This window comes from Mandrillus leucophaeus, unplaced genomic scaffold, assembly GCF_000951045.1.
Source record: "Mandrillus leucophaeus isolate KB7577 unplaced genomic scaffold, Mleu.le_1.0 Scaffold55, whole genome shotgun sequence".
In the NCBI taxonomy this organism is placed as follows: domain Eukaryota; kingdom Metazoa; phylum Chordata; class Mammalia; order Primates; family Cercopithecidae; genus Mandrillus; species Mandrillus leucophaeus.
The window spans coordinates 4,035,411-4,049,010 of record NW_012105919.1 but is presented as its reverse complement, the minus strand read 5'-3'; the positions used below and the strand labels follow the sequence as shown (position 1 = coordinate 4,049,010).

Here is a 13,600-nt window from a genome sequence, read left to right as displayed (position 1 = left end):
GGAAGGGATTTGGGATCAGATTTACTGGGATTTTCTGCAGCCCACGCTGCAAGGTAGTGGTGGTTCAGCAGGGCGGGTGGCATGGGGTGGGTGGGGAGTCTGCTCACCTGTGTCCTGGCGAAACTGGTGCATGGACTGCAGGTCGATGATGTAGGGCACAAGCTGGGCGTCCACCTGCCCCAGGACCACGGAGCCGCGAGCGTCCTCCTTCAGCACGTTCTCAATGTGGTGGCACACGGTGGCCGTATAGGGCCGCCAGCGACTGTGCTCATTCAGCCACTCCCACACCACCACCCGGGCCACGTTCTGCGGTGGGAAGCCCAGACCATTCACAGGCATCAGCCCACCGTGGCCTGGCCGTGACATGGCCGCCACTGCCTCAGGGGCCAGGTCCCCCACTATTGCAGGCCCAGCTACTCCTGGGCCTGGCAGCAGGCGGCAACTTCCTCTCTCCCCAGGGGGACAGCAAGGACCGTCTGGCCTCCTTTCTAACTCTGGGTTCTCTCTGAGGCCTAGAGGCCTCCGTTAAAGGAATGTGGGGTGGCCATCCAGGCTGCAAAGACCTCTTCCCTGCAGAGCCTTCTCGGATAAAGGGTGCTGCCCTGGAAAGCAAGTGTCTCTCTTATGCCGGACGAAACAGCTCTAAAGTCCTTGGCCCCCTCGGCTGGCTCAGGTAGGGAGTGAGGCAGCCGCCCCCGTTCTAGGTCCAGCCTCTTCAGTGTTGTCTCTGGTCCCTCTTCCCCGCCAGACAGGGCCTGTCACCCAGGAGGCCTGGGCCACAGCCTGCTGCTCCTGCGGCTCTCAGTCAGCCCTCTGCACTCCCAACTGCGTCCCAGACCCTGCGCCTGGCTTCAGTGGGGCTTCTTGCCTCCCTCCAGTCCGGGCCCCCTTCTCCGACGGCTCCTGCTGAAGGGGGCGTCCCTGCCCCCTTGTTCCCTCTCCACGGTGTCCTGGAAGGCCTGGGTGGCTGCAGAACACACGGGGAAGGGGTGCGGCGCGGACCCCCGGGGCGTGCGCCTGGACTGCGGCTCCGGAGCTGGGCTGGGGGACGAGGGGGACGAGGGGGGCGGGGGCCCGTGGGCACGCCCCACCCCACTCGTGCTCGCGACCTGCCAGGAGACAAGAGGGGAGAGGGCCCTTTAAGAGGAGAGCGCAGCACCCCCTCCCCCATTCCCAGGAGATCATTCGGCTGAGAACAATGGGGGACCGAAGGGGGACAGCAAGGGGGGCGTACGGGGTCGCCCCGCCCGCTTTCCCTTGGGGCAGGCCTGGAGGGAGGGCTGGGGCCGGGGGCGCGGTTTTCAGAGACTCTCCGCCTGGGGGGTGCCCTCCTTCGCTCCCAGAGCCTTCCCTTCCCCTGGGGCCCTCACCCTGCCGGGGGGTATGCCGGGTGCGCGGGGATGCTTCGGGAAGCTAGGGGATGAACGGAGCTGCAGGCGCGGCCCAGGGCCCCTCGGGGGTCGCGTCGCGGAGGGGTCGAATCCAGGAGCTGGACCGTCTCTGCCTCCCGCCCTGGGGATAACAGCCCCCCTTCCCCAGCTCAGACGTCGCCGAGCCGCTCGCGGGCCCCCAGCTGGAGCCGGGGGTGGGGTCCCTAAGCACCCGCGCTCTCACCGCCTCTCTTCGTCTCCGGCTCCGGCTCCGGCTCGCGCGGCCCAGGGCCCCTCGGGGGTCGCGTCGCGGAGGGGTCGAATCCAGGAGCTGGACCGTCTCTGCCTCCCGCCCTGGGGATAACAGCCCCCCTTCCCCAGCTCAGACGTCGCCGAGCCGCTCGCGGGCCCCCAGCTGGAGCCGGGGGTGGGGTCCCTAAGCACCCGCGCTCTCACCGCCTCTCTTCGTCTCCGGCTCCGGCTCCGGCTCGCGCTCCAGCACCGCCGCCTTCTGGGCTCCCCCCGGAGTGGGAGGGAGCCGCGGTCCTGCCTCCGCGCCCGTTCCCTCCCAGGCCCCTCGGCCGCCGCGCCGAGCTTTCCGCGCGTGGACAGATTGCTCGGCCGACGGACGGACGCAGGAGCTGGCTGGTGGCCGCCGGGATCCCGCGGGTGGGAGGCGGCCTCGGCAGTGCTCGGGAAGGGAGAGGGGAGGGGGCGGAGGAGGAGGAAGGGGAGGAGACAGATCGCGGCCCTGAGCGCCATCGGCGCTGACACGCGAGTCTCAGGGCGCCCCAAATCCTCGGCCAGGCCTTCCCGAGAACCCAAGGGGCCTTCTGACCCCAAGCAGGGCTTGAGGCAGGGAGTGGGGTGTTTAGGAGTCGCTGGCTTGAATCTTTGTCATCTTTATTTCCAGTCTCCCAGTCTAGGGCCTGGCACTGAGTAGGTGCTCAATAAATGCTTGAATGAATGAATAAGATCCAGAGACTGTCTAAAGAAAGATCTTGAAGCATTCAGAGCTAGCCTCCTTTCCTCCTCTAACTATTCCTGGGGGCGGGAGGGTGCTGACAAGGCCTGATTCAGACTCAGATGGAACCGTGGAATCTGAAGAGTACAGATGAGGAGACTGAAGCCAGAGAGAGTAAGACCCAGGCCCAGGATCACAGAAGCTTAGAGCGGTGCCCAGACACCAACCCCGGTCTGAATCTCCTGCCAGTACCCAGTTCCCAGCCCTAAGCCCACTTCCCCCAAAGCACCCACCTGCTCCAGGTGAGAGGGGGTGGGACCAGGGGAGGGGACCCTGGCCAGGAGGTGAGAACCTGGAGGAAGAGAAGGGCAGGCCCTCTGCCATGTCATTCACAGCCACCTGCAAACAACTAGTGCTCAATAAATGGTGGGTGAGCATTGGTTGGATGGAAGGGAAGACTGGAAATGGCAGCGACTCAAGTGTTAATGGGATGGCCAGTTCCTCTCTCCTCCAGCAAGCTGGATGCAGCTGAGACACACGTCGGCTGGGAGGGGGGTGGACCACCCGGGGCCTTTGGGTGTTTAGATTGGGGAAGATGAAGGATGCGTCCGGGAACTCTAGCCTGGGTGGCTGACGGAGGTCAGTGACCTGTTTGGGCGCCTGCCCAGAGCAGCCCACGCCTGCCTCCCCAGGGCAGATGGGGATACACTAGGCAGGGGCAGGGGCAGGCTGCTCAGGGGTGCTTTCCCAGAACCCAGCTCTGGCTCTCCGGCCTGCTGGAGGGACCTCCCCTCCCCAGGCCCCTGCTCTGACCAGCAGCCCAGTGTTGGATGGGCTTTTTCATATTGGGTCAATGTTTCTGCTTTCTTTCTCCTGCTGCAGACTACAGAGAGAGGCTCTGCATACGGCAGGGCCAAGTCTGCAGTATGACAGTACTGACAATACTCCCACAGGATCACTGAGTTCTGGGATTTTAGCCTAGGGTCCATGGATGGCCTTCTGGGGTCCGTGAAGTCCCCCTCTCCCATTACAGGCAAACTTGTGTGTCTAGGCGTTGTGTGTCTTGTGTGTCTGGGAAGAAAGGCACTGGCTGTCAGCAGATTCTTCTCCCAGGAGACTATGACTGAACAGGTTCAGAGCAGATGCTCAACCACCTTATGTTATAGAAGGATCTGGGGACCCCACAGTGGAGAAGAGATTGACTCAAGGTCGCATGGTGATTTAGCAGCAAATTGGAAAAAAGAACACAAGTCTCTGGACTTCCTGTCAAATGCTATTTAAGGTCTGATTAAATGTCACCTCCTCCAGGAAGTCTTTCTTGAATTCATCCCATCTTCCTCTGTGTTCCTTTGCCCATAACTTGACATGACACCCTGTATCACAATTAGCCTCTTAAATGAAATCTGTCCCTGCTAGAGTGAGATAGCCATCATATTCATCTTGGTGTGGTATGGCTGGTGCCCATTACATAAGGGTGTCATTTACTGAGTGCCTATTATGTGCCAGGCACTTATGTAATACTTACTACTCTTCACAACTGCCCCACAAGGAAGGTAATATTGTCCTCATTTTACACATGGAAACAGAAAACCTCCTGAAGCTCAGAGAGGCTAAGTAGCTTACCCAAGCTCCCACAGGGAGTAAGTGGCAGAGCTAGGATCTGTGTCCCAAATGCTTTTGCACCTCCCATAGCACCATGCTACCTCTGTGTTTGTTGAGTGACTAATGGATGGCATCCAGCTGAGGATCTGGTGCAGTGTGGCCCTTAATGGCCCCTCTCAACTGGGTTTGGAACATCTGGGAATGCAAAACTGCTCCCAGGGAACTTGGGGAGAAAAGATTTCCAAGGAGAGGGAAGGAATTTGGCCACCAAGGAGCCCACAATTCACTGGAGGGATGGCTCAGATGCCAATGAGGAAGTCAATAGGACAAAAGCAATCAATCATGAACTTTTTTTTTTTTTTTGGTCCATTGAGGCATTTTTATATAAATTTATTACATCCCTAGAAAAACAATCCCAGGATTTTCCCCCTTATGTGTTTTTGTCTTGCTTCCTTATGGTCCCTGATACCAGCTGAGGTTGTCAGGACAATGAAACCAAAGGAGATAGGGGTACCATTTTTCTAGATCTTTGAGTTGCAAATCAACCTGGGGTTTGTCACTGTACACTTGTTTAACCTGCCTGTGAGGTCCACAGTGATTTTTCTAGCTCTGTGATTATTGATGATTTCAAAGTCACTGATATAAACTAAGTTGCATTATCACACTTAGAAACTAGATGACAATTTTGGAACATAACCTAAAACTACCTGGTGTTTGCTTCTCTTCTCAGCATGTTGATGCTATTGAGAGCATTGGCCAGGACATTCACATGCACCATTATAGCAGCTCAGAAAGATGGCAGAAAGAGACAAACTCATTTTTTTTTTTGTTCTGCCATCCACCATCCACTCATCCATCCACCCATCTATCCATTCATCTATCCACCCATCCTCCATCCATCCACCCACCCACCCATCTATCCAGTCATTCATCCATCCACCCACTCATGCATCATCCATTCATCCATACACCCACCCAGCCATCATCTATCCATCCATCCATCCATCCATCCATCCATCCATCCATCCATCCATCCATTTATTCATCCATTCATCTATACATTCATGTATGAAACTTCCCACCTTCCTTCCTTCCCCTCCTCTGTCTCTCCCTTCCTTCCTTTCTTCCTCTTTTTGTTTATTTATTTTTTTAAGATAGAGTCTTGCTCTGTCACCAGGCTGGAGTGCAGTGGCGCAATCTCAGCTCACTGCAACCTCTGACTCCCTGGTTCAAGGGATTCTCCTGCCTCAGCCTCCCAAGTAGCTGCAATTAGAGGCACGTGCCACCACGCCCAGCTAATTTTTGTATTTTCAGTAGAGACAGGGTTTCACCACGTTGGCCAGGATGGTCTCGATCTCCTGACCTCATGATCCGCCTACCTCGACCTCCCGAAGTGCTGTGATTACAGGTGTGAGTCACTGCACCCGGCCGCTTCCTTCCTCTTATCCACTTATTCATTCATCCATCCATCCATCCATCCATCCATCCATCCATCCATCCATCCAAAAACTAGCAGATGCCCTCCTATGTGCCAGGCACTGGGCTATGAACTGAGATACAGATATAACCCAAGCAGCATGGCCTCTGCCATCCTGGGTCTCAGAATCTAGTGAGAAAGTCAGACATGAATCAAAGAATCACACAAAGTGTAATTCCAAACTTTTGCTAAGACTATGAAGGAAAAGTTCAGGATATCATGAGGACATCTAACAGGGGTCCTATCAGGTCTAAGGAATCAGGGAGGGCTTCTCAGAGGAGTTGATGTTTCAGCTACTCCCTGAAGGATTCACAGGTCTTAATGTGGCTGAGTGGGGTAGGAGGGGGAATGATTAAATCAGAGGAAACAGGAATGTGCAAAGGCCCAGAGGTGGGAAAGAGCTTGGTGTGTTAGAGCAACAGAAAGGAGACCAAGTAACCACTGAGAAAGAAGAGGGGTGAGCCTGGGGCCAGATGAGGCTGGGCTACCATACAGGGCCTTGGAAGACCCAGTATGGATTTGTGATTTTATCCTAAGAGTCATGGGGAGTTACTAAAAATTTGATGTGATTTGATTTGTGTTGGTTTGTGTTGGAAAGAGCCTGGAATTAACTAGACTGTATTGAGTATCTACTGTATGTCCAGCCCTGGTCTAGGTACAGGAGAGTCTGGAAGGGGACACAAAACAAAATGAGTGACACTGAAGGTGGTATTAGGGGCATGTGCAATTAGGGTATGAGCCCTGGGAGACACATGCCACCCCTGTCCCCAGCCTGTGGAGCCGAGTAAGTTAGGCTCTTTTGAGCCCTTCTCGCCAGCCCTCTACATCCTTCTGTGCAGACCAGCTGTGACCTCCCCTTCAGCAGCTGAGAAAAAGTTTAAGTGGAAAACAGGAAACAGAGTGAGAAGGACTGTTTAGGTGTCTCTGGGGACTGAAATGGGGCCCCTGGAAGTCAGAGTGTTCCTTGGGCCTGCAGGACCCTGGTGGGGTGGGAGTGGTGAAAGGTCTTTTGCTGCCTGCTGAGAATGGGTGGTGGAATTGGAGAAGCCTCAGAAGGGTGGTATCCACAGCCAGCCTTCCTCAGCGAGGACGGTCTGCGGGCGTGAGGTTAGGCTGGGCACTGCTCTCGTGGCCGCGTGTCCAGGTCATGGCTCCTGGGAGCAGTGTCTCCCCATCACCAGCCAGAGGCTGGTTCCAGGTGAGCACAGATTCTTTCCGGGGTCTTGCTCTGAAATTCACATACAGCCGGAGTTGAAAGCAGCTTGAGCATCTATGGGCGAGATGGTGAGATGAACGCCCTCCCCACCCCAGAGCGCTGGGTCCCACGCTGGATTCACGTGAGAATCTCCTGCAGAGGGCATACAAATCACTCACGTTCAAGCCCCACCCTCAGAAACATGTAGTTGGCTGGGGGGTCCAGGTATTTGTAGGCTTTGGCCAATGGTTCTTTCCCTGGATTTAAGGGATTAAAACTGAGAGATGGTTGTCAGCCTGTCTCTAGGTAGCTGGGCTAATCATATGCGATACTGTGAGCTTTTAGGGCCCATTTAGAACCATCCGTTTACTCATCTAATCAGATGCTGTTTGCTGAGCACCTACTATGTGCCAGATACCATTCTAGGCACTGAAGATACAGTGACAAATAAAAGACACAAAATACTTGCTCTCCTAGAGCTGACCTTCTAGGTGGCAGGAGAAAAAAAGTAAATAAATGCATAAATATAGAGTGCATCATGTAATGTAAGTGCCGTGGAGAAAAATTAAGCCCTCTTAGACATTACTGGTGGGGACGTGACTTGGTGCAACCATGTTGGAAAACAGCCCAGCTTTATCTCTGATAGTTAAGCACATATACACCCTGCAGTCCACCCGTTCTACTCTGGAGTATGGACCTCGGAGAAATTCTTGCCCATTTACAGCAGGAGTCCTGTAGAAGGATGTTTATAGCAGCTCTGTTCACAGTGGCCAAAGCTGGGAAGTAACCCAAATGCCCATCTGTGAGAGAGCAAATGAATAAACTACGGTTTAACTCCCACGATGAAATATTACACGGCACTCAACATGAAGGAACTATGGATGGAGCTTTGAAATAAAATATTCAATGAAAAATTTCCTCTTACATAAACATATTCCCTTTTTATAAAGTCAAAGGCAACTAAAATTATAGGCACACATATGCAATAATAGACTGTATGAAAGGGAAACAGGGGAAGAATAAATACAGGATTTAGAATGAGGATTTAGAGGGGAACATGGCGCTGGGGGTTGGGGGACCATATGGTAAGATGTAAGTCACTGTCGAGATCCTAGCTTTTGTTTGGGTAGTGGTTTCACTGGTGTTTATTACATTCTTCTTCTTTTTTAAGAGACAGGGTCTTGCTCTATTGCTCAGGTTTCAGTGCAGTGGTGCGATCACAGCACTCTGCAGCCTCCAGTTCCTGGGCTCAAGCAATTCTCCTGCCTCAGCTGGGGCTACAGACACGTACCAGCATAAAATTATTTTATTTTATTTTTGTAGAGACAGAGTCTCCCTTTGTTATCCAGGCTGGTCTTGAACTCCTGGGCTCAAGTGATCCTCCTGCCTTGGCCTCCCAAAGTGCTGGGATTACAGGTGTGAGCCGTGGTGCCCAGCCATTCTTTTTTTTTGAGTCGGAGTCTTGCTCTGTAGCCCAGGCTGGAGTGCAGTGGCCGGATCTCAGCTCACTGCAAGCTCCACCTGCAATCTCCACCTCCCGGGTTTACGCCATTCTCCTGCCTCAGCCTCCTGAGTAGCTGGGACTACAGGCGCCTGCCACCTCGCCCAGCTAGTTTTTTTTTGTATTTTTTAGTAGAGATGGGGTTTCACTGTGTTAACTAGGATGGTGTCGATCTCCTGACCTCGTGATCCGCCCGTCTCGGCCTCCCAAAGTGCTGGGATTACAGGCTTGAGTCACCGCGCCCGGCCTTGCCCAGCCATTCTTAAAATTAACCAATTAATTAAAAGATGATGAAAGTATTATTAAGCCCCTTTTTTGTGGATCAAGATTAAAGAAATAAGCGAGTAAGCAGGGAGGGGCTAGATCATCCAGATCATGCTGGGGGTGGAGATATGATTGCTGTTTTTTCTTCTTTTGAGACAGGGTCTTGCTCTCTTGCTCAGGCTGGAGTGCAGAGGCATGATCACAACTCACTGCAGCCTCAACCTCACTTGCTCAATTGACCCTCCCATCTCAGCCTCCCGAGTAGCTAGGACTACAGGTGTGCACCACCACACCTGGCTAATTTTTGTTTATTTTGTAGAGACGGGGTTTGGCCATGTTGTCCAGACTGGGGTTGCAACTTTAATCAGCTGGTCAGGGAACGTACTCCCAGGTGACATCTAAGCCATTACTTGAAGGAGAGAATAGTGAATAAGGGGAGATCTGAGGAAGAGGGCACAGGGTAGAGGGCACAGCAGGTGCAAAGGCCGCTAGGTGGGAGGGTGCTTGACATGCTGTAGGAATGGCAAGCTGGAGGAAGTGAGTGCAGCCATGTGAGAAGCAGGCGTAGGGAGGGAGAGAGATGGAGACACGGGACGGGAGAGAAGAGAGGGAGAATGTTTCCTGCATTCCCCAAGGGGTTCAAATCTCGAACCTGCTCTTTCCAGCGACTGGCTATTCAACTTTTCCTTAGGTTCCATGAGGCACCCCAGTTTCCTTGAGGTGATTTAACTGGGTTTCTATTACTTGTAAGCCAGTGATTCCTCCCTGGTGAAATCACTGCGCTGTGGTCAGAAGATCACGGTGTGAGTTTCTTCCAGAAAGATTTCTTAAGAGAAAGTGCAAACTCGAGGGTGGGTGCTCGTGTAACAGAAGCCCCTGGGAGGTGGAAGGGGACCCAGGCCAGCACCAGCTAAGGGGCATGGAATAGTAGTTAGCCCATTCATGGAGTGATTTCTAGGTACAGGGATTTTATTATACTCTTTCTTTTCTTTATTTTTGAAACAGGGTCTTTCGCTCTGTCACTCAGGCTGGAGTGCAGTGGCATGAACTCAGCTCACTGCAACTTCCTCTGCCCAGGTTCAAGTGATTCTCTTGCCTCAGCCTCCCAAAGAGCTGGGACTACAGGCATGAGCCACCATACCCGGCTAATTTTTGTACATTTAGCCAGGCTGGTCTCAAACTCCTGACCTTAAGTGATCCACCCACCTCGGCCTCCCAAAGTGCTGGGATTACAGCTGTGAACCACCTTATTATGCTCTTTTAGTCCTCCCAAAAACCCTGACAGACGTTATTACAGATTTTACAGGTGGGGAAACGGAGGCAGCAGAGGTTATGGCATACACAGTGAGCAGTTGAGCCTGAAAACCCCAGGTCTGGCTGACGTTGGAGCTCTTGCACCTGGGATGTGAGGTATCTGATCTATTTCCATTGTGGTGTCCCTTTGTCTTTGGGGACCACAGTTTCTCTCCTCTACAGTTTGGGTGGATGGGCCCTTGCCTCCTCTCCCCTCTTCCCCAGCCCCTGGGCCATCGAGAAGGCCTGTGGGCAGCCAGGTGAGGTGGGAGCACTCAATCTGGGACTTGCTGTGTCTCCAGCATGGAGGGAAGGGACCCAGAGAAAGAACGGGGTTTAGAGTTAGTGTGGCCTGGAGTGTGGTGGAAGTTTGGTGTGGCTAGGGGACTAAGAGAGGGAGTTGGGGGGAGGGGTGTGTGTGTGTGGTGTGTGTGTGTGGTGTGTGTGTGTTGCTTATGTAGAGCTGGTCCATCTGGGGAAGGGAGGGGGAGCAGAAAGGAGAGAGGAACCCTAGTTCTTTTCCCCGCTCTACAAATGGACCGCTGGAGTCCAGCAGGGAAGGCTGAGAAATAAAATGGGAGTGTGTGTGTGTAGAACGCCCCCTAGTGGTCTATTTTGGTCCGTCGTTCTAATGCTGGAGACATTTCCAGATAATTTATTTTTAATGTTTTTTATTGCAGTAAAAATGCATACCATAAAATTTACCATTTCAATTCTATCTAAGCTAAGTGTTAAGTATATACACATTGTTTTACAACCAATCTTTAGTACTTTTTCATCTTGCAAAACTGGAACTGTACCCTTTAAACAAGAACTTTCCCATTTTCCCCTCCCTCCAGCCTGTAGCACTCACCATTCTACCTTCTGTGTCTAAGAACTTGACTAGTCCAGTACCTCCTATAAGTGGAAGCATGCAGTGTTTGCCTTTTTGTGCCTGGCTTATTTCACTGAGCATAATGTCCTCAAGGTTTCACCATGTTGTAGCTGTGTCAGGATTCTCTTCCTATTTAGGGTGAATCATATTTCACTGTATGTATGTACCACATTTGGTTCTCGATTTGTTATCTGTTCATTCATCAGTGGACCTTTGTGTTGCTTCCACCTCTTGGTCGTTGTGAATAGAGCTGTTATGAGTTATGGGTGTACGAATACCTCTTTCAGACGTTGTTGTCACTTCTTTTGGGTGTATCTCCAGAAGCAGGATTGCTGGATCATACAAGCTAGACTGAACTCCCCGCTCCCCAATTCATATGTTGAAGCCCTCACCTGCAATGTGACCAGTGACCATATTGGGAGATAGGGCTTTTAGGAGGTAATTAAGATCATAAGGGGCCGGGCGCTGTGGCTCATGCCTGTAATCTCAGCACTTTGGGAGGCCTAGGTAGATGGATCACTTGAGGTCAGCAGTTTGAGACCAGGCTGGACCAACATGGTGAAACCTTGCCTCTACTAAAATACAAAAATTAGCAAGGCATAGTGGCATGGTCTTGTAGTCCCAGCTTCTTGGGAGGCTGAGGCAAGAGAATCCGTTGAACCCTGGACGGCGAGGTTGCAGTGAGCCAAGATGGCGCCACCGCACGCCAGCCTGGGTGACAGAGTGAGACTCCATCTCAAAAGAAAAAAAAAAATCAAAAGGGGTCATAAGGATGAAGTTCCAATCTGATGAAATGGGTGGCCTTATAAGAAGAGGAGAAACAGGGATCTCTCTCTCTCCTTCCCTGTGCATACAGGCAATGAGGAAAGGCCGTGTGAGGGAGCACCAAGAAGACAGTTGCCTGTAAGCCAGGGATGGGGGTCTCACAAGAACCAGACCATGCTGGCACTCTGATCCCAAACTTCCAGCCTCCAGAACTGTTGGAAGTAAATATCCGTTGTTTAAGTCACCTGGTCTATGATATTTTCTTTTTTCTTTTTGAGATGGAGTCTCGCTCTGTCGCCCAGGCTGGAGTGAAGTGGTGTGATCTCGGCTCACTGCAACCTCCACCCCCGGGGTTCAAGTGATTCTCCTGCCTCAGCGTAGCAGGTAGCTGGGACTTCAGGTACAGGCCACCACACCCAGCTAATTTTTTTTGTATTTTTAGTAGAGACGAGGTTTCACCATGTTGGCCAGGCTGGTCTTGAGCTCCTGATCTGAGGAGATCCACCTGCCTCGGCCTCCCACAGTGCTGGGATTACAGGTGTGAGCCACCGCACCTGGCCAGATATTTTCTCAAGGCAGCCAGAGCAAATACAATATAGTAATTCTATTTTAATTTTTGAGGAACTGTCATACTGTTCCCAGAGCATTTTACATCCCCACCGAGGGTGCACAGGGATCCAATGTTTCTACATCCTCACCAACACTTGTTATTTTCTGTCTTTCTTTTTATTAAAATAATAGCTACCTGAATGGGTTTTCCAGGTAATTTTTCTCCCAGCCATCAATGAGGGCTCCTGTGTGCCCAGCACCAGGCTGAGTATGTCACATGCCCAGTGGTTAGTATCATTCCCATTTTACAGATAAGGACGCTGTGGTTTGATGGGACAAGTAACTAACTCAGTGTCACCAATGAATAAGTGCTACATGCATCACTGGCTCCAAGTTGGATTTCTTGACTCTAAAGTCAAGAATCTTAATGGAAATCCTATTAATCCTGGTGATGCTGGTGGTGATGATGACAAGCAGCGATTACAGAGCATTACTCCTGTGACAGGCGCTGTCCCCAGCTCTTTACATACATTTTAATGGATTTAATCCATAACAACCCTATGTGATGTCTACTATTATGATCTTCATCTTACAGGTGAGGAAACTGAGGCACGGAAAACTCAATTTGCTTGTTCAAAGTCATACGGCAACTAAATGGTACAACCAGAATTCTAACTCAATATCCTATTCTGCCTTCATATGAGCACCGATGACTCCAAGAAAATCCCACCTACCAAAATCTAAATTCCCCTAAAGTAGAAATGAGGGAGACAGCCTTTGCTTCAATGAAAGCATCACCACCATAACTTTCCTGGCTAGAGGGCTTAATCCTCATGCCGTTTTTGTGGAGTATGTTTTAGTTGAGTTTGAGAGAGCCTCAGATTGACCTGAGATGAACTCTGGGACCCTGGGAGCCAGTGTGCAACCCTGGTCTCCTATGGAAAGCCCCAAATCAAGTTTGAACCCTGGCTCCTTTCCTTTTTTTTTTTTTTTGTTAAAATTTTTATTTTAAATTAATTTGAGATCTTATAGAGAAGTTACAAAGAGTACAACAAATTATTTATACCTTTCACCCAGATTCCTCAAATGTTAATCTTATATTTGATTTCTTCCTCTTCCTCCTCCTCCCCCTTCTCCTCCTCCTCTTCTTCCTCCTCCTCCTCCTGCTTATTCTCTATCTCTCTCTGTGTGTGTGTGTATATATATATATACACACACACACGCACACACACACGAACAAACACAATACATGGATATATATAATTTTCTGAAATTGTATATATCCCTCCTTCGTCTTCACAGCCAGCAGCACCCTCCAGTCCCTTTCCCTGCTTCTGCTGTCACGTTTTTCTCCACTCTGACCTTCTGCCTCCTGTTAGAAGGACCCCCCCTCTTATAAAGACCCTTGTCATGACACGGGGCTCACCTGGATCATCCAGGATCATCTCCCATCTCAAGACCCTTACTTAGTCCCATCTGCAAGGTCCCTTTGCCGTATGTGCAGGTGTGGGGATGAAGATACGCACATCTTTGGGGGCCCTCATTCAACCTATCACGGCTACCTGGCTGAGGACTGGCTGAGACCTTCTGAGCCTCTTCATTGCTGCTATTGCTCCTTTGCTCCCAAACCACTCACCTGCTTCGCCAGGGCTGCAGTCGTTGACCAACTCTGTCTGAGGTTGCATGCCTCAGTGGCAGCGTTTCAGTGAATCCCGCATTTGCCTTTTTTTTTTTTTTTTTTTTTTT

General features: G+C 51.4%; 1 protein-coding gene and 1 pseudogene across 1 annotated transcript in view; both read right to left on the bottom strand.

The window, feature by feature from the left end:
- The window catches only part of DTX1 (deltex 1, E3 ubiquitin ligase), a 46,114-nt gene extending 44,052 nt beyond the window's left edge, over positions 1–2,062 (bottom strand). The window contains exons 1-2 of the mRNA XM_011997940.1: positions 1,827–2,062; positions 108–1,109 (exon numbers count right to left, since the gene is read on the bottom strand). Of these exons, the coding sequence (XP_011853330.1) occupies positions 108–366 (259 nt within the window). The 5' untranslated portion in view covers positions 367–1,109; positions 1,827–2,062. The remainder of the gene's footprint in view (positions 1–107; positions 1,110–1,826) is intronic.
- The window catches only part of LOC105552316, a 48,370-nt pseudogene continuing 36,183 nt past the window's right edge, over positions 1,414–13,600 (bottom strand).